This window comes from Mustela nivalis (assembly GCF_964662115.1).
Source record: "Mustela nivalis genome assembly, chromosome: 19".
Classification (NCBI taxonomy): Eukaryota; Metazoa; Chordata; class Mammalia; order Carnivora; family Mustelidae; genus Mustela; species Mustela nivalis.
Window position 1 is genome coordinate 23355440 of NC_139038.1, and position 26515 is coordinate 23381954.

The window sequence follows — 26515 nt, forward strand, 5'->3', positions numbered from 1 at the left end:
GGGATCATGACCTGAGCTGAAGTCAGATGCTTAACTGACTGAGCAACCCAGGTGTCTCTCAGTTTACTTTTATATCTGTGATCCATTTTGATGTATTTTTTTAGATCTGTGATGTAGATTCTTTTAGACCTGTGATCCATTTTGATGTGAGGTTTCATTGTTTTGGCTACTGATGTATAATTGTTTAGCATTATTTGTTGAAAAACTTACCCTTCCACTATTGTAAACAGTATTTTGGCATATTTGTGTAGTTCTATCTCTGTATTCTCTACGGGTATAACTTGTTTTATTGCACTTTGCAGATACTGTGTTTTTTAAAAATTGAAGGTCTGTGGCAACTCTGAGTCAAGCAAGTCTAGTGATACCATTTTCCAATAGCATTAACTCATTTCATCTATATGTCACATTTTGGTAATTCTTGCAATATTTCAAACTTTTTCATCATTATTATATTTGTATGGTGATATGTGATCAGTGACTATGACTTAATGAAAGCTCAGATGGTAGTATTTTTTAGCAATAAAGGATTTTTAAGTTCAGGTATGAGTTGCTTTTTTAGACATAATGTGACTGCATACTTAACAGACTTAGTATAGTGAAAACATAACTTTTATATGCACTGGGAAATGAAAAAATTCATTTGACTAGCTTTACTACAGTGGTCTGAAACTGAACCTGTGGTATGCCTATATTGTTTCATTTATCTATGTGTCTATCCCTCCACCAATACCACACTATCTTTATAGTTACATTGCAAGTTTCAAAACTGGGAATTTAAAATTGGGAAATTAAAATTGAAAATTGTGACTCCTTTAATTTTATTCTTTTTTTAAAAACACTGCTTTATCTCCACTAAAAAACAATTTTGTAAGTGTTACAGAAAACCTTAATTTCTAACCTTTTATACTGGTGTTCAGATTCCTCTTTACATTCTCAATGATCTCCTGTATCACATCAATATTAGAAGGCACATAAGTCAATTCCCATTCTTCAGGATTTTTGAGGAAAGAAGGCAAAGAATTGACGGGCAGAGGAGTATAACTATAAGGTCCAACAACTTTTATAGCAATGTGTGTACGGAATACCAAAATCATCACTGGGAACACCAGTGCTGTTAAGATTTCCAATGTTAAAGTAAAGAACTGCCTCCTCTAGAAGAGAAACAAAAAGATGGTGTTAATTAATTTAAGGACACACATTCAATGCAAATGAATAGTTCTATGATATTAAACTCCTGATGGTTTTACTCTGGAACAGCCAAGTACTTTCCAGACTGTCTTGTTGCACCTTCACCTCCATCCCTCCCAACTTTCTTTCTTTCTTTTTTTTTTTTTTAATAAAGATTTTATTTATTTGACAGAGAAATCACAAGTAGACAGAGAGGCAGGCAGAGGGGGAGAGGGAAGCAGGCTCCCCACTGAGCAGAGACTACCCAACCCCTCAATGCAGGGCTCAATCCCAGGACCCTGAGATCATGACCTGAGCCGAAGGCAGAGGTTTAACCCACTGAGCCACCCAGGCGCCCCCTGTTCCCAACTTCCTTATAGGCCATACTATTCTACTGATTAACTCAGTTTTATACATTTGGAAGAGCTACCTTAGAGCTCTGGAACTGGCTTTTTCAAAAGTATGTATACACACATACACACACAACCCTGAACTGCAACAAATGGCCATTTATGAACATTTTACAGAGCCTTTACCCACCTTTAAGGTAAAATTTTTCCAGAGGAGCACTGCAAATTGGTTGAATGTCAACAAATCCATTCTCTACAATTCACCTCCAGGGGTAGAGGAAAGGTTTTATAATATTAAGTCACCTAATAATGTGAACATCAAGCAAATAACAGAATTACTTCTTTCTCCTAATGTTCTTCTTAATCGGCCTCAAATATTGATAGCAGGAATAACTACATATTGGAAATAAAGAAAGTCCACCTGTTTTCATTTTTATATTTGTTTACTTGGTATCTAATGAACTTCTAATACATTTAAAATATAAGATGTGGTTCCATTTCTCCAAATGGTTATATGCCTGAAGGTATGAGGGCTGAATCCTAATTCTTTCACAGAATGATGGCGTGAATGGTCTCACAATGATATATTTAGCCAAATAAAACACATACGTACATGCAATAAGGAAAATATCCATGAATACACTAATATAAATACTTGTAATACCAAAAAAATCTAAATTCATGGGACTGTAACAAGTGGAAAGATAATTCTTGGCAGACCACCATTGCCAGGGCACTGCATTGACAGGAGACTGCAAAACAAGCTCAGTTTTCCTGTGAAACAGGCCTATTTACTTAGTCTAGAGTTTCAATCTGAGGGACAGACATAAGGTTTCACACACTTAGAGGCTAAGTACGTGGACCTAGGGAATGTAAGCAGGGAGACCACAATTCTTATGCACTCCTTTGTCCTTGCCAGAGCTCAATGATATCTCACAGAAAGAAGCTTATACAGTCATCTGGAACCTCAATTTTTATACCAAAATTATCCTCATGGAGATATAAAATATATGAATTTTCAGTGAAGAAACAGAAAGATTATCTAAGAAGTGCTCCATCAAAGCATAGGGAAATTCTGTCAAACCTTTGATAATCAGATAATTCCAACACTACTTAAGCTTTCAAGAGCATAGAAGTGAAACAATCAAGTTATTTTTAGGAAGCAAACCCAACTCCCCCAAAAGAAACAACATAATTCCACTTACATATCAATGAGATATTCTAAATACTACCAAATATAATCCAAGTATTAAAAAAATTATACTATAAGCAAGTGGCATTATTCCAGGAAAAAAAAGATGGCTCACTATTAGAAAATCTATTGTGGAACTCACAATGTTAATATATCTCACATGGAAAAGTCTTATAATTACCTTCTTAAAAAGACCTTATAATTACCTTCTTAAAAAGGCCTCTGACAAAATTGAACTTCTGTTCCTGATTAAAATCACTTAAAAACTAATAGGAATTCATGAATATGTCCTAATACAGTAAAATGTATATACCCCACTTTAGAAAAAATAATGATGGCTACTATTCCCACTACAGGTTAACAATGTATTAGGATTTTAGACAATGAAATCAGACAAAACAAGAGTAAAACTATCTCTACCTGCAGATATAATTGCTTGACCCAAGAAAACCAATGTGAAAAATAAAAAATTTAATCTTCTTAAGGACAGAAAAATAAAGATTTGAAGGTATACATGCACCCTGATCTTTATAGCAGCATTATCAATAATAGCCAAGTGATGGAGAGAGTCCACATGTCCATCAACTGAAGAATGGATAAAGAAGATATGGTATAAATATACAATGGAATATTATTCGGTCATCAAAAAGAATGAAATCTTGCCATTTATAATGATGTGGATGGAACTCCAAAGTATTATGCTAAGTGAAATAAGTCAGTCAGAGAAAGAAAACAGATGAACATATGGGAAGTAGACAGTGGAGGGGGGGGGGATAAACCATAAGGGACTCTTAAAGATAGAGAACAAACTAAGGGTTGGTAGGTGGGAATGGGCTAGAAGGGTGATGGGTATTAAAGAGTACACTTGTGATGATCACTGGGTGTTGTATAAAAGCGATGATTCACTGAATTCTACTCCTGAGACCAATTTTACATTGTATGTTAACTAAAACTTAAATTAAAAAAAAAATTCAATCTTTTGAATTTTCATAGGATATAAAACTTTACTTATTTATAGTGACATATATAACATAAAAACCAGTAACTTTCATATACACAGAACTTATAAACAAAAAACTCATTACAAGACATAAAGAGAATACTCTAGTTTATAATGGCAACAAAAAGACAAAAATCTTATAAATAAATGTAATAAAAAATGCTGCAGGTTTATATGAAGAAAACTTTAAAGGCCTCCTATAGGGGTGTCTGGGTGACTTATTCAGTTAAGCATCTGCCTTCAGCTCAGGACACAATCTCAGGTCCTGGGACTGAGCCCCATGTCAGTCTGTCTGTCCAGTGGGGAGCCTGCTGCTCCCTCTCACTCTCCCTCTATGCTCTGCTCTCTCTCTGTCTCTCTCTCAAATAAATAAATAAAGTCTTTAAAAATAAATAAAGCCCTCTTGTAAAACTCAGAAACAGATTTGAACAGTTAGAAAAATATTCCTTGTTTTTCAAGAGGATGATCCAAAATCATAAATATGTCATTTTTCTCCAAAGTCCACATATATTTAATGTTATCCCAATGAAAATAATAACCAGTAAGTATCCTTTCATTCTAAAGTTATTTGGAAAGGTAATAAAGAACAGCTAGGAAAATACTGAAAAATAAGATTAATGAGGTGAACTTTAGCTCTACCAGATGCTAAAACATACTATAAAGTCTCTACACTTAAAAATGGGTGATAGCTGGGATGCCTAGGTAGCTCAGTAGGTTAAGCCTCTGCCTTCGGCTCAGGTCATGATCCCAGGGTCCTGGGATGGAGCCCCACATCAGGCACTCTGCTCAGCAGGGAGCCTGCTTCTCCCTCTCTATCTGCCTGTCTCTCTGCCTACGTCTGCCTTCTTGTGATTTCTCTGTCAAATAAATAAATAAATAATCTTAAAAAAAAAATGAGTGGTAGGGGCAACCGGGTAGCACAGGTGGTTAAGCATCTGATGCTTGATCTCAGCTCAGGTCTTGATCTCAAGGTCAAGCCCTGCACTGGGCTCCTGTGGAGCCTAGTTTAAAAAAAAAAAAAAAAAAGTGGTACTAGTACATTAATCGTAAGCCAGAGAAATCGAACAAAATACAAAGTCTGGAAATAAACCAAAGTACATACAGAAACTCAGGATATGTTGTAGGTAACATTGAATTCACTGGGTAAAAGATGTAGTTTTTTTAAAAAATGTTGCTGGAATAAATGGTCATTTGGAAACAGATAAAACGTGGGAGTGGGAAAAGACTCCACGAAGTAAAATCCACTAGCAATACAAGTTTCATAAAATGTTTAAAAAGTACATTTTGTGCGGTTAACATGAGTAAATTAAAGAAACAAATGACAAACTGAGAAAACTAGCAACTTATAGGCAAAGGGCTAATCTCTCTAAAATGGAAGGGCGAAATAAGCACCAAAAAATAGAAAAAAAAAATAGTGTGGTATTGGTGAAGAGACAGAAACAGACCAACAACACAGATAAGGGTCCAGAAATACAATCAGATATTAATGATCCACATAACTGTGGTCAAATATTTTCTACAAATTACCAAGGAAATTCAACAGGTAAAGAAAAGACTTCAAAAAATGGTGCTAGGACAACTGGGTATGTGTATGGGAAAAAAAAATGAGCACTGATCTTACCTCATACCACACATAAAAATGAATCCAAAATATATCACAGATCTATATTAAAAGCCTAAAAATTAAAGCTTTAAAAAGAAAACAGGAGAAAATCCTCAAAATCTGGTATGTGAAGATTTCTGACTTAGGACACAAAAGAAAAATAAACTGGATGTAAGTAATAAAAAAAAATAAAAATAAATAAACTTTTATTGTTCAAAAGACACTGCTAAGAAAACTAAAAGGCAAGCCAGAAAAAGAAAATGTTTATAATACATGTATCTGATAAAGATCTCCTATCTAGAATACAAGTCATACAAAATTACAGAGACATAAAACAGAGCAGTACTCTAAGTATGGGAGGATGTGAGAAAGGGAATAAGAAGAAAGAGCCAGGCACAAAACGTACATCCCACATGACTGCATTCATATGGAATACCTGGAAGAGGCAAAATCCTATCAAGGGTTAGGGTGTCCAGAGTGAGTGGTGGTTGAAAACAAAGGGGCAGGAGGATATTCTCTGTTGAGATACAAATGGTCTGTGTCTTCACAGAGGTATACCTTTTTCAAAACTGATCAAACTGTCACTCAAAACCTGGGCATTCCATATTATGTAAATTATACTTCAAGTGAAAAAAATTTTAATATCATTACAGCTCCTATATACTAAGCGCGGAGGCTAAAAAACAATCTTCAGCATTAAGATTGTGACAAGACACCTTTGACAGCCCTATAGTAGGGCTAGTGTCATTTTCCTTTGGGTCCCAAACAACATGAAGCCTAGTGCATTGCCCATTATTTATTTAAAGACTGCAATCCTGAACACCTCAATTAATACAAGACTAACCTTATTCAAAATGGCATGGCAGGTGTTTTGTTTACATGACAATGGCATAACATCAATTTATAATTCATACAGTCTTCTAACTGTGCAATTATGCCATTCTTGAATTTTTCATTAAAAGGTAGGGCTTCACATAAGGGTAAGTATTTCCCCTCAGTGGTAGATAAGACACTTAGTAGGTGTCTGCTACATTAACAATAAAGGGGTTTAAAGCAAAACAAAGATTCATACAAAAAGGTCATAATTCACCAGAACACTGGAATTAGTAAGATAAAATGTACACAGATAGAATGATTACATAAATAATAGCAATCCCTTCAGTAAAATCCTATTTATCTGTTTCAAAGAGGAGGATAAAAACTGTGTTTTCATGGGAGGATAATATATTGTGAAGGGGGAAAAGATGAAAAACTTTCTATTTGATATAAATACTTTTTTGTAAAGATATACATATATATTATGTAGAGAGAAGAAAAATGGCAGAATATATTCTAATTTGTTGACATTATTTGTCTCTCAAGAGTGAAATATAGATTAACACATTCTAGAATTTGTTATGTAAGACTTGAGTTCTCTACAATGCACATGTACCATTTTTCTAATCGTTTCTTCAAATGTTGGGCGTTATAAATCTGTGAAGAACTACCCGATGTACTGATTGGCCCAAGAACTTCTTTCTCTTGCTCTTATAGTGGATAATATTTCAAAATATTAACTGTAAGTTTCCAACTTCATACAATTTTAGTGTCCCATCCCCCATTCAAAAAAATTTTTTTTTCTGGTCTCAAAAAGAGAGAGGAACACCTAAGCCTAAAAGGACAAAATCTAGTTCTTTCCAATTACCCTTTCTAGGGTAACACAAATGATTTGAAATTATGCACAAAGAGGAAAAGCAAAGCTTCTTAATACCCTGTCATCCCACCTTCTTTACTATCCCGAGGAACAGATCTGGGAGAATCTTCAGGCAGAGGAAGTCTGACTCCACAAGAGCCAGGCTAGGAACCAGTTCATCTATAATAATCTGGCCTTAAATACTAAATGCACACCCACTCCTGTCCACCCCAAACTTGGATGCAACCCTGGAGTGGGAAGGAGAAGAGAAGGAAGGTGAAGGCACATGAAGCTGGTGTGTAAGTTTTAAGGCAACCTACTGATGTGTGGTCTCTAAAAAAACAATTAAATGGAGTTACTGAAAATTAAGCCATTATATTCCTTATAGTCCTAAATTCTTAGAATGAGACATATACTCACTATACTTCATTTTCTTTTCTAAAAAGCACTGAGCTGTTCTGAATGAAACACAACAGCTTTCTTAATTCTGCTAAAACAAAAGTATCTTTCCTTTTAAATCTTCTGCCTACTTTGCATAAAAGGAGGTGACCAAGATGGCTTGGATGTTCCTCTGAGCTGGACTAATACCATATATAAGACTCTCCCTGGCTGTAAGTCCTGATCACCCTTTTCTCTGGGTATCTCCTTTAGAAAACCTTTAATTATACATCCTTTCTCTGTCTAAAACATATGCAACTCTTTTAACGAGCCTCTTACCTGTTTCACCACCCCAAACTCACTCTCTGAAGGACCTGGGAGTCATCCTTTGAAATGTAATCCTGACGGAAGACAGCACCCCTTTCCAGTCTCTATAGGAGTGTAGGAGCTAGCTTCTAACAGGCACCAATCGAAAACACACATGGCCTAATCACAGAGAACCACAGGAACAAACTTCAGGAACTTACTCAATGTGTTCTACTGGTCAACCTTAGTTCAATGCCATTTCCACTTTGGCAGAGGAGAACTAAGACACTTGAGCTTCCTCTACGTCCGGAACATTTACTAGGTTCTATCAGTTGAAATATTCAAATTACCCTCAGAGATGGGTACAAGTGGTATCCAGTTTCTTTTAGACAATGATACCTAATTTACATTATTAGGTCATTGCTATAATCTGAATGTCTGTGTCTTCCTCTTCTCCCCAAATTGGTATGTTGAAATCCTAACCCCAGTGTGATGGTATCACCATGAGGAACACGTGGCGTGTGATTAGGTCATGAGGATGGAGCCCTGATGAATGGCATTAGTGCCCTTATGACACAGCCTGAGAGCTCCCTTGCTCCCTCCGCCATGTGAAGGACACAGTGAGAAGATGCCTGTCTGAACCAGAAAGCAGGCTCTCACCACACACTGAATCTGCGTGGAGCGTTGATCACACACTTCCCAGTTTCCAGAACTGTCAGTAGTACACTGGTTGTGTTCAAGTCACCCAGCCTGCAGTACTCTGTTACAGCAGCTCCAGCTGACTGGACACACAGCAAATAAATTGGGATTCCCCAGGCCTAGCTAGACCCACAACATGTGCCTCCAGAGCCCTGGCTTTCAAATACTTGGCACAGCCAAAATGCAAATTTTGTTTAATTTGCTCTGGTTAGCTTCTCTGTGTGTTTCGGGGTCCAGAGAAGTGGCTTTCACTTCCTGTGCTTGTTTTGGTGTTTTTGAGGGGGAAGGACACTTTCTCCCCCCCTGGGGAGCCCTGGGTGCATTCTCCAATGCAGGGGGACCTGGAGAGGGAAAGGATGGGAGTGAGGTCCAGGGAGGGAAAAGCAAAACGGGGTGGAGGGTCGGCACTGGGTGTGGCGGCCCCTGACATTCGACAGTGAGGTATAAGGTAATATTATGTATAAATATTATGTATACTACACGCAAGGGGATTTGGGGATCATTTCGGAGGGGAGTCCAGAGGGTTGTGGAAGGTTCCAGTGTATTTGGGGGGTTTGGGGTGTTGCCACACTTTCGGGCCCTGCCCTCAGAGTGGGGTCGCCAGGTCGGCCTCCAGGGGCAGTCCCAGGAGCACCTTCCGCCTCCCCGAGGGAATCTGGGGAGAAGACAGAGGGGTAGGCAGGTCCCACACTCACCCGTCAGGGCTCGAAACCGCCAAGGCCACACCTCCACCTCCACCTGAGAGGGACTCGGGTCACCGGCGCCGCCGAGCCTCCTCACAACGCCTGCCCCAACCGCCCTGCCACGGGCTGCTTGAGCGTGTCCCGCCGCCTTCCTCGCGCATGCGCGCACTTGCCCAGTCCCCACCCCGCCCCTGACTCCCTGCAGCCCTTGCGCACTCGGGCTTCACCGCCTTTCCAGCCGGTCTCCCTCTCCCACGTGCGCACCCGGACCCTCCCCGGGACCCCTCAGAGCGCGAGGCCTCACTAAACTCTCACTTCGGACGCTGCCCCAGGCCCATGAGGGCCCTACCTCGGGCCCTTTCGCTTGCTCCCAGGCGCTTCGCCTCTGCACCCCACTGGAGGACCCAACCATCCTTCCCTCTGTCGCGGACTCCCTTCTCCCTCATGTGTCATGGTCACCCAGTAGCCGGAGGCAGGAGGAGATGGGAGGATAAAGTGGGAGGAGATCAGTGGCCGCCGCCCTCCAAGGTTGTGGGCATCAACAGAAAACTTGCGGAGGTGCTGGCACTGGGGCCCGCAAAGCCCAGATGCGGAGCGACCCGAACTGAGGCACGTCGCCACTCGCCTCGCCCGGGTGGCATGCGCCGCCTTTGCCCGTGGACGCTCCGCGCGTGGAGACCCCCCCGCTCCCCACTGCGTCCTCTGCGTGCCCTGCCCTGACCCACCAGCCACTCAGTGGGCCTCAGCCCCCCACCTTTCTCATGCTGCAACAAGGCGTTGATGGCCGCTTCTCTTGGCGCATCCTCCCCGCCAACAGGCATCTCCACTGTAGCTTGATGGTTGGAAGCCCAGGTTCTGAACAGGTATTGGGTTCTGGCCTCAGCGCTAAATGGGGCTGGGCTCTTGAAGGATCAGGTTAAGCTTTGTTGGGAGCGGGTGCTGGAGGGACCCTGCAGGACCAAGGGCTGCTGTTCCAGGTTCAGGTGTTTTCTCTGATTCTTGCTATCACCTTGCTGCTGTCAGCAGCAGGTGTGGAGGACATTTCGCAGCATTCACCCTACAGGCCCACCCTCATTAACAGTGGATACTCAGTGACTCTCGCAGGTGCCCCTTCCTACTACCAGCCCGTCAACAACCACAGAAAAGTTCCCTGCTTGCTAGGTCCAGCCAGTTTCCTGTTGGCCGGCCTAGGCAGCCTGTGCCCCATGGGGGCACTTCCTGCTTGCTCTGCAGGTGTGGAAAAGCTTTGAACCCAAGGCCAAGGAACTTCCCACCAACTTTACCTTTTCCAAGAAGGTCTGCATCCCAGCCTTAGGGAGGAGTCTTCTTCCGAGTTTGTTTCTTCCTTGAGTATTTTCCCTCAGCCATAGTGTATTCTTTTTTTTTTTCTTTTTTGTTTAAGAATTTATTTATTTGACACAGATCACAAGCAGGCAGAGAGAGCTGGCTTCCCGCTGAGCAGAGAGCCAGATGCGGGGCTGGATCCCAAGACCCTGGGACCATGACCCTAAAGGAAGGCAGAGGCTTTAACCCACTGAGCCACCCAGGCGCCTGGCCATAGTGTATTCTTCACTGTTTTTGGAATTCTACTAAGCACTTTGGAAGCACTGCATCATTTAATCCTACTACAAACCTCTGAAGTAGCTATAAGGAGGTATAGAGAAAGAGAACTCCCTGTTCAAATTGCTGTGTGGTTTCCAAGCTCTTAAGAGATATTCCTGCTTGCTTGCTGGGTGACCCTGGCTGAATCCTTCACCCCTCTGTGTCTCCCATGTACAGTGAGGATAGTAATAGCTGCACTACTTCAGAGGTTTGTAGTAGGATTAAATGATGCAATGCATGCAAAGTGCTTAGTAGAGGAACAGGCCTACAATTTTTTGTTTGTTTCTTGCTGGAAGATAAGAGGTGGATTGTAAGATAGGGAGGGACAGTGAAAGAGAGTACCACATTAAAGGAGTATTAAAAAGAGTCATTATTGATCCCAGCTGTGAGACCAGATGCAAGTAATAACTTAATCAAATGAGTTCTCTCTCCCCTTTTAAAGGTGGCAAGCCTTGTAAACAAAGTTTGCAATTACTGAAATCACTGGTAATGTATGGCATGTATGGGAGTGGAACCCATAAAGAGTTATACCTAAAAACAATAAAACACAGAATAGCTTCTGGGTATTATTTTATTACTCACAAAATCCAAATGAGAATCTAGAAACCTTAAACAAACCATCTCAAAATAGAGTAGCTTCATGGACTCCTTCTGTCTTGCAACTGGACAACAGTCATCCCTACTCATCTGCTCATCTGCCCAGGAATCTTGAGCGTGATGAGAGTTCTCATGTGGCTTATGGGGGGACTCCATGTGCCCAAACAAGATTTGAGGAAGAGCTCTCTGTCTCCCTCTCATTTCTTCTTCTCCCTCTTCATTTCTTCTTCTTCTTTCCCTCTTAATCAGAAGTGGGATGAGAATAGGGAAGAAAACACACTGTTTTTAGAGCACTGTTTTGCTTTCTGTTCTTGGCACACTAAATGTCTTGGTACAAAGATTCTCTTACAAATGAAAAATCTTGGTTTGAGTTTTGGAAATAAAAACCCAACTTATCCTACCCCTTAAACTTTGATATTGATTTTAATTAGATCCTTTTTGGTATAAAATTATGTGTGCAGTCATGGGAAAGATGATCGGATACAGGCTTAATGCTCCTCTTAGCCATAACTCGAGTACTGACCCATCATCCTCGTGCTTTTCAAGCTGTCCCATCTGACAGCACCGCCATTTCTAAATGTTTCTGTTTAAACATTCAGAATGCTCAGGAATAGGTCCTTTCCCTACCCTGATTAATGATGCTCTTTTATATTGCTAGGAAAATGAACAGGAATTTCGACAAATGTCTTTAGATTTGGATGTGCTGTATGCACAGGCCACTCATGTAAATCTACAGAAGAGTGACATATGTTCTTCGGGGGAAAGGGAGTCTTTATTATGTAAATATACTTCTATCAAGATATGCCCACACATAGTGATGCCCGTCTGTGTGTCCATGTGTAGATGGAGAGTCTGAGAAAGACCTAAGTGTCACTGGTTGGGAGTGAATCTCATGGTACCTTTTCTTTATAATCACCTTCTGTGTTCTCCGGGCTAGCAAAGGCCAGGAAGATTTGTTCCAGTGTTATCTGACTGATGGAATAGTCTTCTAAATTGAATTGTTCTTTAGCATCCTCCAAAATACCAAACACCTTTAGTAACAACAGCAATAAAAAAGCGCAGTTACCATTATAGTCCTCCCTTCCAGTGCCCAACCCAGATAAGCCTCTCCCGCACTTCCTCCAAGTCCTGTCAAGTTAATGTTGGAGGACAAAAGGGGGAGACAAGAAAATGTAGAAAACATAATTGAGAATCTCCAAGGAAGCAGTTCTGTCCCCATTCTCTTAATGGACATAGACTAACAATGGGATTTAAGGAACAAATCAATTAAACTCTAGGGACTTTTGGAAAATAACATACTTTACGTTACTTTTCTGCTCCTCATACAAGGTCAGGCTCCCATTACACATACTTGGATATCAAATACCCCCCCCCAATCATTGGTGCTTTCTTAGTATGTAATGTTCGAAGGTCATGGTTTCTACATTACCTTTCCCCAGCTCTTGTCCTTGCTGGGAATATAATAGGTAAGGATCCCTTGATTCTCCTGCTTTAATACACTATCTAAGAAATGAAAGACAGGATAGATGAATAATCTTGCATGTATCATTTTAAATTTCCAAAATATTGTTACATTAGCTTAATTATTCACAATAGAGGGATGAATAGACATTGTTAATACAAAAAGGAACATGGTCAAATAACCTGCTCTCTTTGATATATATGGCATGGTTAATTACTTTTGGATTTATTCCTGATGAAATAGTCTTATTATGTGGAGTTCATAGCAATTATTGAGCGCAGGCTTTCCGGCACAATAAAATTGTCAGCTCTGATAACCCTATGTAAAAACTCTGAGCCTTCTAAAATTCTAACATTAGAAAGACTTTATTCCTGAACATAGTGCTGAGAATATGAACTGGCCAGATTTTCACTCTGGTTGTGTGGCTACGTATGCATGTGTGGTGTGCTTGCTGGGGAGGAGAGCAGGACAAGGCCTCGTTGCTTTTTCATTATTACATGCCCTGTGAAAGAGGAAATCATACATGGGAGTCACCAAAGTCAGGCTGTGGGTTCTGGTTTTGTTCGCTGGGAATAAGAACCCACTGGTGGAACAAAAGGGGAGAGGGTGGTAAGCACTTCTAATTGAAACAAATAAATGTGTTTACACTTATCAGTGCATGATTTGTAGGTTGTTGCAAATTGGATACTGGGGTCAAAATGTTTTAAAGTAAAAAATACATGTTCGTAAGGATGAGTGTATTTTCTTAATGTGAATTTTAATGCATGTATTGCCTCCGTGATCCCATAAAACTCTTTTTTGTGTGCGAAAAATTTGAAGCATGGAGTTTAATGAATTTTTCAAAGCAAACCCTCATGAATTCACCCTATTTAGGCCAAGTAATAGTAACCCAGACTCACCCTTGTCCCACTCCTCAGCCTCTAATTCCCGATAAAAAATTACCAATACCTTCATTGTTATTGTGGATATTTTTTTTTCAAAGGTGTTTTTACCATGCATATACCTCTAAAAACTGAGGTAGAGTTTTCTTACCTTTGACCTTTATGTGAATGGAATCATCTAGTACATTTTCTTTACTTTCTTCTTCTTTCATTCAGTGTTTGTGAGATTCATTCATGCGGTTGCATATAGCTATAATTCATTTTCTTCTCTAAATAGTAATCTGGCATATGAATATTCTGCAATTTATTTTCCATTAGGCTACTGATAGACATAGGCTACTGTCTGACTGTTGTGAATGTTACTGACTTAAATATTATTTTACTTATCTCTTTTTATAGGTGGATGCAAGTGTCTAAAATATAGCTGTAGGTACAATCATTGGGCCATTGCTTTTTAAAAAATTGGTCCAGTTTCACCTGTGAGATATAGTGACTTGGAAAGACTGTCACTCCCACTGTTAGTACAAGAAAGCTGGACATATTGCAAATTATTGCATTTCTTGAACCCCTCAGTTTCCTGACAGGACAAACTCAGGGCAAATAACTAACCCATATCTGGGTAGAGACAGGCATCTACAGAGAAGATCAGACCCATAGCATTTGCTTGTACAAGGCAGACACAACTAGATAACATAAGCTGAAATAAAAAATGTAATAAATTGCTGAAGATCAAATATGGGATAGCAAGGGAATTATGAAACCCATTTTTAAAATTTTAACCTCTTTAATTTGTGTTTTTTGGTAGTGCTTACTTCTTACCAGAGAACTGAATTTTGCCTGTGAGCCAAGCTGACTTTTTTTTTTTTATTTAATGCAGGAGTTAAGTCTATTTATGCATATTGAATGGAACAATATATTTAGTTACAGTCTTCCTATATAATTTGTAAAGTTATATATGCATATATACCAGGTAAATGCATAAATATAAATACAAATGTAAATACACAAATTATGACTGTGTGTATGTGTTTCACTTCGTGGCTGGTTCTTTTTCTTACTGTTATACTTGTGATAGAGTATTTATTTTGTTCTAATGGTTAACTTCATTCTAAAGTTAAATTGTCCCATCTTTTTAAGATACTGGAATAAACATTCAGGGCTCACCAATAGTTCCTGTGCAGACACCTCTCATTCCTCGGTTGACATGAAATTTTTGTCTGCATAGTCTTCAGGCAGAGCCATCAGGAGTAATATCCCCTGAATACCTGTTTATAACTCTTTTTGAATTTTATTCTTGAACATCATTTTGGCTATATATGAAAACTATGGCTTACATTTTTCTTGGCATAAGAGGTTTTGTCACAAAGCCCAAAATCAATCTAATTTTCTTTCCCTTATAAATTTTCCTTCTTCCCCTTGTTTTTTTAAATCTGGGATCCAAAGTTCATTCCACTTTTTTATTAAAATACAACAGTTAGATTGGAAAATTCCTTGGTGGTGTTGGTATTTTTCAGGTTGTCTTTTCAGTAAACAAGTTTGTCTCATCTTAGGAAATTTTCTTGAATGATCGTTTTTAGGTATTTTTGTTGTTTGTTTTTTAGTATGTGTTCTAATCTATGGCATTGCTTTTCTCCTTTTGGACTAATTTCATTGTTGTGTTGGACTGTCCTTGCCTTGCCTCTTGCTTACTTTATTTTGAAACCTCACCTGTGTTTCTGTTCAGTGGTTTTCTGTTTTTCTCCTTTCCAATCTCCCTTTCCCTTGTGCTTTCTATGTGGTTTATTTGCTCTTGATAAGTATTTCTGAAATGTCTAACTTAAAATACCCTCTTCAATGTCTGCATATCACCCTGTTGGCTAGCCATCTAATCTCTTTATCTTTTCTATTGGAATTTAGGATTTTCTTATATACCATTCATTGCCTTAACTCTTTAGGCTTATGTTGAAATATTAGATAATAGTTTCATCTGCTTTGTGGCCTTATAGCTCTGCTGTTCTTTCAATGTCTATAGGTATTTTCTTTTATCCTCTTTTATTTATGATATTTTTCTGTGGGATTCAATTATAATCTTTTACAATTTATAATCTTTTCAGTCATTTATCTTTAAATGAAATTACTTTTCTTAAAGCTTTAGAAGGAGTTTCCTAGGTAGAAGGTGAGGTGGGACAGAATATCTTTCTTAGCTTTAGTCCAGTCCGATTCCTTCTGAGAGTCTTCTGGGATGTATAAAGTAATAAAGCCTCCCAGTGTAGATCTTCCTCTGGCACTCTCTCATACCTGCATCCTCTGTTTCTCTCCACACTCAAAGCTTAAATTTCAGATCCTTTCCTCCGGAGAGGATCTCTGCTTGCTCCTGCTTGGAATCATAGGATGCCCCTGACCGCCCACTTGAGGGTCCCCCTTTACATGACAGTCTCAGCATAAGCTTCTCAACTGAAGAGGATCCAGAGTGATCCCAGTGCTACAATGGCATTTGCTTCCACAATTAGCATTTTCTAAGTGCTCACTTTTTCCTTTGTTTTGTTTCTTCATTTTTTATTCCTTCCTGTTTGCAGGTTAAAATTTGTTCTCTCTTTTTTTTGTAAGCCAATTATTGTATTAAAAATGTATTTGTTTTGGGACGCCTGGGTGGCTCAGCTGGTTAAGCAGCTGTCTTCAGCTCAGGTCATGATCCCAGCGTCCTGGGATCGAGTCCCGCACCGGGCTCCTTGCTCAGCCGGGAGCCTGCTTCTCCCCCTGCCTCTGCCTACCACTCTGTCTGCTTGTGCTCACTCTCACTCCTCTCTCTCTCTCTCTGACAAATAAATAAATAAATAAAATCTTTAAAAAAAATGTATTTGTTTTAATTTTGATCAATTTTTAGTTTTGTTTTACCAACAGTACTTTTCAGAATATATAATCTTCCATGTTGTAGAAATAGAATCATCTTTGCATTTTAAAAAAGAACTCACACCATTTCCTTGGGATTATGTAGAATAATTTATTCTAAATATCTGATTATAGTGGCAGATCCTCTTTAAAGTAAACATTCTAGATGACTTTTGCTTGTAATATTTATTTCTTCTTTTTAAAAATCAACATTTACATGTAGGTTCCATGCCAGGTTTCTTTTTGATTGTCATATTTGAATAGGTATTTGCTCCAGGATGATGTAAGGAAGAACAGGGCAACAACCACCTTATAGTTGAGAATGTGTCTCAAACCCACATTCTCATTAAACCTCTTGTGTCCACATCCTCAAGGTCTTGGGTCAGAGTTTAGTGTCCTTCCTTTAAGCAGAGCTAGGACAGCACACAATAAGTGAGGGTTTTTTCGTCACAGCTTCTTTAGACATCACATGAAATAGAAGTCTGATAGAATAAGTACTCAAAAATACGTGCTGAATGAATGCATTAAGTGAGTATTGAACTTCGTAATGGACACATCCGTCTGCAGGTGTCATAGGACCTCACCATCACTATGACCAACACTGGTGTAATCATTTTCCCATACATCTGCTTTTCACTTCTGCTCTTCCATTCATTTCTTATCTGTTTTGTGATCTCTATTCCTGCTCTGCAATCAATCATGCTATTTTCCATTGCTTGGAAGATAAACTTACAACTCCTCAACCTGACATACAATAGGAACTTCTGTGATATTTTGCTCAGCCTAACAAAGTGGAAGGTAAGATGAAAAACCATCATTAAAATCTTTGCCAAGCTTCTGCTTTATGTTTGGAAAGAGAGGGAAAGGGCAGAAAAAAAATAGTTGCTATCTCTGGTATTATGCCATGTAGGCAGAGAGGTGCTTGTTGAATTTAGCAGCAGAAGCAGAACTAGTTTTGAGAGAAGAGAAAAGCTTAGTGCTTCTCGTTTGCATTTCTATACCACATCCTGGCCGAGATACCAAAAGACTGGGGATACATGCATAGGTGGAGGAAAAAAGCCTTAAAACTTTGCATGGGTAATATGTGAAAATAATTAGGAATTGTATTAAAAAACATGACTTTAGTGATGTAATTTATATTGACAGCTTGAATCCAAAGCTGCCTTATTAAAATGATACAAGAGCTGAGTGAGAACTTTTGTATGTGTGGGAAACTTTTGTCTTATGCTAAGAAACTATCAGAAGGATTCCCAAAAGCAATTCAGTATGGAAGATCAATAAATATCAATAAACCATAAGAAACAGTTATTAGAGACATAAAACATATGGATGGTGAAACAGAAAAACCCATGCTTTAAAACATCTATATAAAAGTTAGTTCAATTTAATTTACCGGGGAATGTCAGTGTGATGAAATACTTTAAACCATCCAGTTTACCCTTCTGTGCATCAATCTTGACCTTGACCTTCAGGATGTAAATGTTGCCAAACTTGTTTTTGAGATGTTGAGGGCTACCCAGGCACAGAAACTTTCCCTGCACCATTATGGCCAGCCTGGTACAGAAGGCATCACATTCCTCCAATCTAGCAAAACATAATAGCATAAAAAATTCTGTTTTGGAGAACATTCTGTAGTTCAAACAGAGCCAGGATTTTATGACTCTCTTTTCAGTGTGAAATGGAATTTGCTCATCATAAAGATCATAGTTGAAAAGTGAAATAATTAATAGTAGGGTACATATCCCCAAACACATCTCCTGAACTTCCTGCTCTCTCCCCATTCTTAATTCTTTAACTCAATGAGGATTTTTGGTCATTCCATTCACTAATATTAAGGAGAAAATCACATACCTAAGCAAATTTATTATCAATATTCCTAACATCAAATAATTCTCACTTTATAGCCACTACAATACTTGCCAACCCTCATTCAAGCCTCCAAATGAGCCACACCTATGGGAAGTTATAATGATGGCTTTGCCACTTTCACATGTCCATGTCACAGCATTCCAGAGCAGGTGTCGGGCTACAGGGTCCATGCCCGTTGATGGCTCATCCAGCAAAATGACTGAGGTCTTTCCCATTAGGGCAATAGCAGTACTCAGCCTACGTTTGGTTCCTCCACTTTATGGTCATAGAAGGAGAAGAGGGGAAAGAGAGGTTATATAAATTAGTTCCTTATAGGAAAGAGCATAAACATATCAACAAACATGTAATATGGAATTCCACATGTTGATTAGTTATACTTCAATACGTTAGCAAACCCAGTACAGGTGTACATATCAATTAATTTTCATTTGAAATGTAGATGAGTGACTGATTTTAGGTACACTGTCAGGGGCATTTATTCACCTGTACCTAGGGTACCATGATTTTCCAAGTATAAAAATCTACCATAATTCAAAGGGCCTATATTCCTACTTTCTTGTGAGACAAAGAACCATATGGACACTAGGAAGAATAATATAATCCCTTTTGAGATTTAGAGGCTACAGTTCAAATAGAATAAGGATTTTTAGTTTCATTTCTGCAAAGGAAATACTTGGAACTACATTGATATGTCTTATTACTATTATCTGAAACCTAGCAACTTGTGAAATAGTTTTACCATTAGATAATTGTGTGATAGAGGGACCTAAGTGAAACTGTGCTCATTTATTTCAAACACCAGAAATACAGGGAAGCATGTTAGCATTAATGGCAGCAACACAAAGATCATCATAATGAAATGACTCACCTGTAGGTTCTGATAAGTTTGTCAGCATGGGCTTCCAGTTGCATTGAACTCAACCATCTATTCACATAGAGCTGAATCTGGGGCTCAGATACTCCCCATAATCTGGCACACATGATCATTATTTCCCGACCAGTCATGTATTCCAACAATGCATCATATTGAGGACAATAGCCAACTCTTGACTTCACCTGATTACAAGAATTGCTTTAATAAGGACCCAAGTTATCTATTCCACTGGTCATCCCTGGATGAGATAGAAGACCACAGTTTTCCAGACCATTTCTCTAAGAGTCCTACCAAGAATTTTTATTCTTTAAGTCTATACAATGATGGTTATTGGACCTATTATATTAAGTTGGAATAACAGCTTCCTCAATTGATTTTTAAAGATCTTAGCAATGAAAAAGTTAAAATCCCAGAGCGCACTGAATTTGGAGGAGTATTAGAATACAAGATTCTCCCCTCAGTAATAAGAAACTCTAAAGGACATGGCCATCATTGAAGTTTTTTGCACTGCACAACCTGCACAGCCTTGTATAGATCTTGTTTCATAGTAAGGCTGAACCAGAAGCAAAGACTTTCCCCACTTCCACAAACAGGAGAATGCAATGACTATTGTTTTGCCAATAACTAATCCTTTTATGGATTTGCATTCAGATGCACATAGATAAAAAATAACAATTTTATCAAAATTAATTAAAATTAAAAATAGTTAAAATTATTCTAAATACTTAAAGTTCATACTTTTCCTCTGAGATTTTACTAATTTATAGTAATCCCAGATTGTTTATACCCCTAATCTCTTGGTAGAAATCAAAACAAACCCATTATTAAAAAATTATGTTACATTTAGTCACCATATAGTACAGCATTAGTTTTTGATGTAGTGTTCCATGATCCATTGTTTGTGTAAAACACCTAGTGCTCCCTCCTTAATACCCATCACTGAGCTAATCCATCTCCACTCCCCCTTCTTCTCTAAAACCCTCAGTTTGTTTCCTAGAGTCCCTAGTCTCTCATGGTTTGTCTCCCCATCTGATTTCCCCCCTTTCATTTTCCCTTCCTTCTCCTAATGTCCTCCATGCCATTCCTTATGTTCCACAAATAGGTGAAATCATATGATAATTTGGCTGACTTATTTCACTTAGCATAATCTCCTCCAGTCCTATCCATGTTGAAGCAAAAGTTGGATATTCAGCCTTTCTGATGGCTGAGTAATATTCCATCGTATATAAGGGCCACATCTTTATCGATTCATTGGTTGAAGGGCATCTCTGCTCTTTCCACAGTCTGGCTATTGCGGACATTGCTGCTATGAACATTAGGGTGCATGTGCTCCTTCTTTTCACTACATCTGTATCTTTGGTAGTAAATACCCAGTAGGGCAATTGCTGGGTCATAAAAGAAACACTTTTTTCTATTTTAAAGGTTTAAAAGTATTCTCCCATATAATTTTTGAAAGTAAATGAGCTGCATACAACCATAACTCAATTAACAAAGAAAAAGATACCATGAATGCCATGGGTAGAAACGATACTCACGAGAAACGTATTTGAAGTGACTTCAGATGTTGGAATTATCAGATCAGATGTGCAAATGATTGTGCTTATTATGTTTAAATAAATTTTTTTTTATTTTTATTTTTTTTTAAGATTTTATTTATTTATTTGACAGAGATCACAAGTAGGCAGAGAGAGAGAGGAGGAAGCAGGCTTCCTGCTGAGTGGAGAGCCTGATGCGGGGCTCGATCCCAGAACCCTGAGATCATGAGCCGAAGGCAGAGGCTTTAACCCACTGAGCCACCCAGGCGCCCCTAAATAAATTTTTAATACTTTAAAATATATTCATGAAAAAAAATGAAGCTGGAAGTATCACAATTCCAGATTTCAAGTTGTACTACAAGGCTGTAGTAATCAAAACAGTATGGTACTGGCACAAAAAACAGACACCCAGATAAATGGAACAAGGATAGAAATCCCAGAAAGAAACCCATGATTATATGGTCAATTAATCTTTGACAAAAGAGACAAAAATATGCAATGTGACAAAAACAGTCTCCAGTCTCATCAACAAAAGAATGAAACTGGACTACTTTCTTTTACCACATACAAAAATAAACTCAAAATGGATTAAAGACCTAAATGTGAGATCTGAAACCATAAAAATTCTCGGAGAGAACACAGGTAGTAATTTCTCTGCTTTGGCCATAGAAATATTTTTCTAGATATGTCTCCCAAGACAAAATCAAAGCAAAATTAAATATTGGGACCATATTAAAATAGAATGCTTCTCCACAGTGAAGGAAACAACAACAAAAAAAATAAAAATAAAAGACAAGCTACTGAATGGGAGAAGATATTTGGAAATGACATATACAGTAAAGGGTTAGTATCCAAAATATGTTTAAATTTCACCCGAAAAGCAAATAATCCAATTTAAAAATGGGCAGAAGACATGAGCAGAAATTTCTCTAAAGAAGACATCCAGATGGCCAACAGACACATGAAAAGATGCTTAACATCACTCATCAACAGGGAAATGCAAATCAAAACTATACGGAGATACCATCTCACACATGTCGGAATGGTTAAAATCAGACACACAAGAAACAACAGGTGTTGCTGAGGGTGTGGAGAGAGGAAAACCCTCCTGCATTGTTGGTGAGAATGAAAACTGGAACAGCCACTGTGGAAAACAGTAGAGTTTCCTCAAAAAATTAAAAATAGAACTACCCTATAGTCTAGTAATTCCACTATTGGAAATTTACCCCAAAGACAGGAAACCACAATTCAGATGGATAAATGCACCCCAGTGTTTATTGTAGCATTATTTATAATAGCCAAATTATAGAGGCAGACTAACTGTACATTGATTGATGAATGGATAAAGAAGAAGCAGTATATACATAGATATACAATGGAATATTACTCAGGCATAAAAAAGAATGAAAACTTACCATTTGTAACCACTGGATGGATCTAGAGAGTATCAAGCAAAGTGAAATGTCAGAGAAAGAAAAATACGACATGATTTCATTCCATATGCAGAACTTAAGAAACAAGGAAACAAACAAAAGTGAAAAGAGAGAGAGAGATAACTCAAGAAACAGACTCTTAACTATAGAGGACAAATTGATGGTTATCATAGAGGAGGTGGTAGGTAGTGGGTGAAATAGGTGATGGTACTAAAAAATATACTTATCATGATGAGCACTGAATAATGTATGGAATTGTTGAATCACTACACTGTCCACCTGAAATTAATATTATACTATATGCTAATCACACTGGAATTAAAATAAAAAACTTAATAGCTTAATAAAATTTTTAAAATCTTTATGAGAAAGAAAAGTATAAAGTCACTTGGATATTTTGGGAATGAACCACATATAACATCTAAAAACTAAAAATAAATAAATAAAGTAAGTCCATAAATAAAGCAGGCTACAAACTTTGTGAATGCATTTGACAGCAACTTAATGACAATAGAACAAATTAACTTAACCTGGAGATTAGGTAATAAGAAAGCAGCTAGGATGCAGCAGAAAAATTTAAAATGGGGAATTGTGAAAGTGAAGGATAGATTGGAAATATGTGGATAGCCAAAGTTGCAGAAGGAGAGAAAGGAACAGGAGAAATATTTGAAGAAATCGTTAAGTGAAAATGTTACAGAACCGATTAAAGACACCAATCGATAAATTGAAGAATGTCAACACATTCCAAGCAGGACAAAATTTTAGAGTCATATCTAAATATTTCATATTGAAGCTTATGTAAAACAAAGATAAAATATAAAAGCTACAGAGAAAAGAAAGTTTATCTATAAAGGAATATCAGAATGAGCTAATTTCTCAAAAGTAGTGATGGGAACTAGATGATAGGGAAACAACAGGTCAATTTGCTAAAGAAAAATAATGGCAAACCTCAAATTTCTATACACAGTGAAATATCTTTTGCCAATGAGGGTAATTAAGAGGCATTTACAGATAAAAAACAAAACATGGATAAGAAAATTGGCCCGTGAGTTTCAGATTGAGAATCTGCAATTGCCATTTCTACTCTGTGCCAAGGAGAGGTTCTAGCCATGGCTAGGAAAAAAGCATAAGATTGGAAAGGAAAATAAATTGTTATTTGTAGCAGTCATGATTTAAAAGTAAACATTCCCCCCCAAAAGGAAACATTCCAATATAATTTATAGACAAATATTAGAATTAAGAGAGTTTAGTAATTTTATTGAATACAACTTCAATATTTAAAAATCAGTCACACTCAGGGTACCTGGGTGGCTCAGCTGGTTAAGCATCAGGTTCTTGATTTCAGTTCAAGTCATGACCTCAGGGTCCTGAGATCCAGCCCCACAGTGGGCTCTGTGCTCAGTGGGGAGAGTGTGCTTTTCTCCCTCTTTCTCTGACCCTCCCCTTGCTCTCTGTTGGCCTGATGATGGGTATTAAGGAAGCACATAATGCATGGAGCACTGGGTATTATATGTAAACAATGAATCTTAGAACACTACATCTAAAACTAATGATGTACTGTATGGTGACTAACATAATATAATAAAAATAATAAAAAATTAAAATAAATCTTTTAAAAAATCAGTTGCACTCAATAGACAATCAGCATATAATAAAATATAAAATCACTTAAATAAATGTTAAAACATAATATGTAGAAATAAATTACACACAGTACTATTTTTTGAAGATCTTATATCCAAACAAACTAAATTGCCTCTTTAGTGTAAAATCCCTAAAATTTAGTGTAAAACCCCAGTTTAAAACCATTATTCTGAGACATTTAATGAGATCCAACACCTGGAAAGATGTATTATGTTCACTATAAGTATGTCAATCTTTTAAAATTCTAGGATTTTTGGGGCGCCTGGGTGGCTCAGCGGGTTAAAGCCTCTGCCTTCGGCCCAGGTTATGATCCCAGGACCCTGGGAACGAGCCCCGCATCGGGCTCTCTGCTCAGTGCAGAGCCTGCTTCTCTCTCTCTGCCTGCCTCTCTGCCTACTTGTGTTCTCTGTCAAATAAATAAATAAAATCTTTTAAAAAAAATAAAATTCTAGGATTTTTACACAAAGATAAGCTAATTCCTCAATTCATCTATAATTTAATTTTTATTTAATTTAAAAAAGACTTATTTATTTATTTGAGATAGAGAGCACGAGCAGTGGAAGGGGCAGAAAAAGAGGGAGAGAGACAACCCTCAAGCAGGTTCCCCACTGAGCTTGGACCCCCAATCCAGGGCTCTATCCCAGGACCCTGAGATCATGATCTTAGCCAAAATCAAGAGTTGGATTCTTAACTGAGTCACCCAAGAGTCCCTCAGTAGAAACTTTTGAGGCTAGAAAGTAGTGAGTGGAATGATATATTTAAAGTGAGAAAAAGAATCAGCCAAGAATTCTATACCAACAAAACTGTCCTTCAAAAATAGGGAGAAAATAAGAAATTCCCCAATAAATAGGAAAATGAGGGAGTTTATTACCATCAGATTTACCCTTTAATAAACACTAAAAAAATCCTTTACACTGAAATTAAAGGACACTAGACAGTAAATTAAAGCTGTATGAAGAGATAAAGATCTCTGGTAAAGCTAATAGATTGGCACATTTAAAACCAGAATTATTACAATTTTGACTTATGATTCAACTATTTATTTTATACAGTATTTAAAAGGCAAATGCATAAAATAACATTTAATGGTACACAAAGTATAAAGATGTATTTTGTGACAACAATGACGAAGTGTGGACATGGGAACAGAGGTGTAGAGAAGTAGAGTTTTGTGTGTGATTGAATTTCAGTTGATACCAATTCAAAAGAGATGGTTACAACTTTAAGATGTTAAATTAAATCCCAAAGGTAATCACAAGGAAAATAACTTTATAATATATACAAAAGGAAATAAGTGTATCAAAACATCCAACTACAAAAAAAAAAAAAAATCAGCTAAACACAATGTAAGGCAGTAATGGAGGAAATTAGGGGTAAAAAAACACAAGAGATACATAAAACAAGAAATGGCAAAAGTAAGTTCTTCTCTAGTAGTGATTCCTTTATTTTTAAAAAGATGTTATGTATTTATTTGAGAGAAAGAGCATAAGTAGTGGGGAGGAGCGGCAGGAAAGGGAGAGGCAGACTCCCTGGTGAGTGGGAAGTGTAAACAGGGTTTGATCCCAGGACCCGGGATCATGACCTGAGCAAAAGGCAGACACTTAGCCAACTGAGCCACCCAGATGTCCCTCTATCAGTAATTGCTTTAAATGTAAATGGATTTAATTCCCCAATCAAAATGCGTAGATTGGTAAAATGAATTAAAAAAGCAAACGTGATCCAAGTATCTGCTATCTAGTCAGACTGACTTATGTTTAAGTATACAAATGGGATGAGAGTTAAAGGACATGAAAAAATTTCATGCAAATAATGCCCCAAAGAGATGGGCCTAAACAATTATTAGACAAAATAGACAAAGCCACTAACTATGACAAGGATAAATACAGTATTATATATTGATGAAAGATCAATTTACCATGAAGATGTAATAGTTATACATATATATGCACCAAACATCAGAGCTCCAGATTATATGAAGAAAAGAATAATAGATTTGAAGGGAAAAATAAACAGCTGAAAAATATGAGTTGGAGACTTCAATACTATACTTTTACTTATTTTCTTTAAATTTTATTATGGAAGTATAGTTGGCATACAATATTGTATTAGTTTCAGGAGTACAACATAGTAATTCAATTTTATACAGTATGCAGTGCTCACCATGATAAGTATAGTTACCATTTGTCACTAAACAATGTTATTATAATATTATTGACTATATCCCCTCTGCTGTGTTTATCAGCTCCATGACTTACTTATTTTATAACTGGAAGTTTGTACCTCTTAATCCCCTTCACCTATTTTGTCTATCCCCTTATCCCCTCCTCTTTTGGAAACCCTCAGTTTGTTCTTTGTATCTAGAGTCTCTTTCTGTTTTTCTTTGTTCATTTTCCATTTTTTAAAAAAATTTTTTAATGTTTATTTTTTTAAAATTTATGTTCAATTAGCTAACATATATTGTTCATTTTTGATGTGGTGTTCAGTGTTTCATTAGTGGCATATAACATCCAGTGCTCATCACCACACATGCCCTCTTTAATACCCGTCACCTTGTTACTCCACCCCCCACCCTCCTCCTCTATGTAACCCTCAGTTTGTTTCCTGCAGTCCATAGTCTCTCATGGCTTGTCTCCTTCTCTGATTTCTTTCCATTCACTTTTCCCTCCCTTCCCCTGTGGTCCTTTGCACTATTCCTTATGT

At 37.8% G+C, this 26515-nt stretch overlaps 2 protein-coding genes across 7 annotated transcripts in view; both read right to left on the minus strand.

Moving 5' to 3' along the window:
• Positions 1-26515, minus strand: part of LOC309854548 (phospholipid-transporting ATPase ABCA3-like) — a 294363-nt gene that overhangs the window by 159658 nt on the left and 108190 nt on the right. For 5 of the 6 annotated variants that reach the window (XM_082713826.1, XM_082713828.1, XM_082713825.1 and 2 more), the window contains exons 2-4: positions 9063-9093; positions 1708-1820; positions 899-1151 (exon numbers count right to left, since the gene is read on the minus strand). In XM_082713826.1, coding sequence (XP_082569952.1) covers positions 899-1151; positions 1708-1767 — 313 coding nt within the window. In that variant the 5' untranslated portion in view covers positions 1768-1820; positions 9063-9093. The remainder of the gene's footprint in view (positions 1-898; positions 1152-1707; positions 1821-9062; positions 9094-26515) is intronic. The other variant, XM_082713827.1, reaches the window with a different exon arrangement.
• Positions 11301-26515, minus strand: part of LOC309854547 (phospholipid-transporting ATPase ABCA3-like) — a 123338-nt gene continuing 108123 nt past the window's right edge. The window contains exons 27-32 of the mRNA XM_082713824.1: positions 19198-19385; positions 18414-18584; positions 17854-18044; positions 12679-12752; positions 12166-12280; positions 11301-11489 (exon numbers count right to left, since the gene is read on the minus strand). Of these exons, the coding sequence (XP_082569950.1) occupies positions 11467-11489; positions 12166-12280; positions 12679-12752; positions 17854-18044; positions 18414-18584; positions 19198-19385 (762 nt within the window). The 3' untranslated portion in view covers positions 11301-11466. The remainder of the gene's footprint in view (positions 11490-12165; positions 12281-12678; positions 12753-17853; positions 18045-18413; positions 18585-19197; positions 19386-26515) is intronic.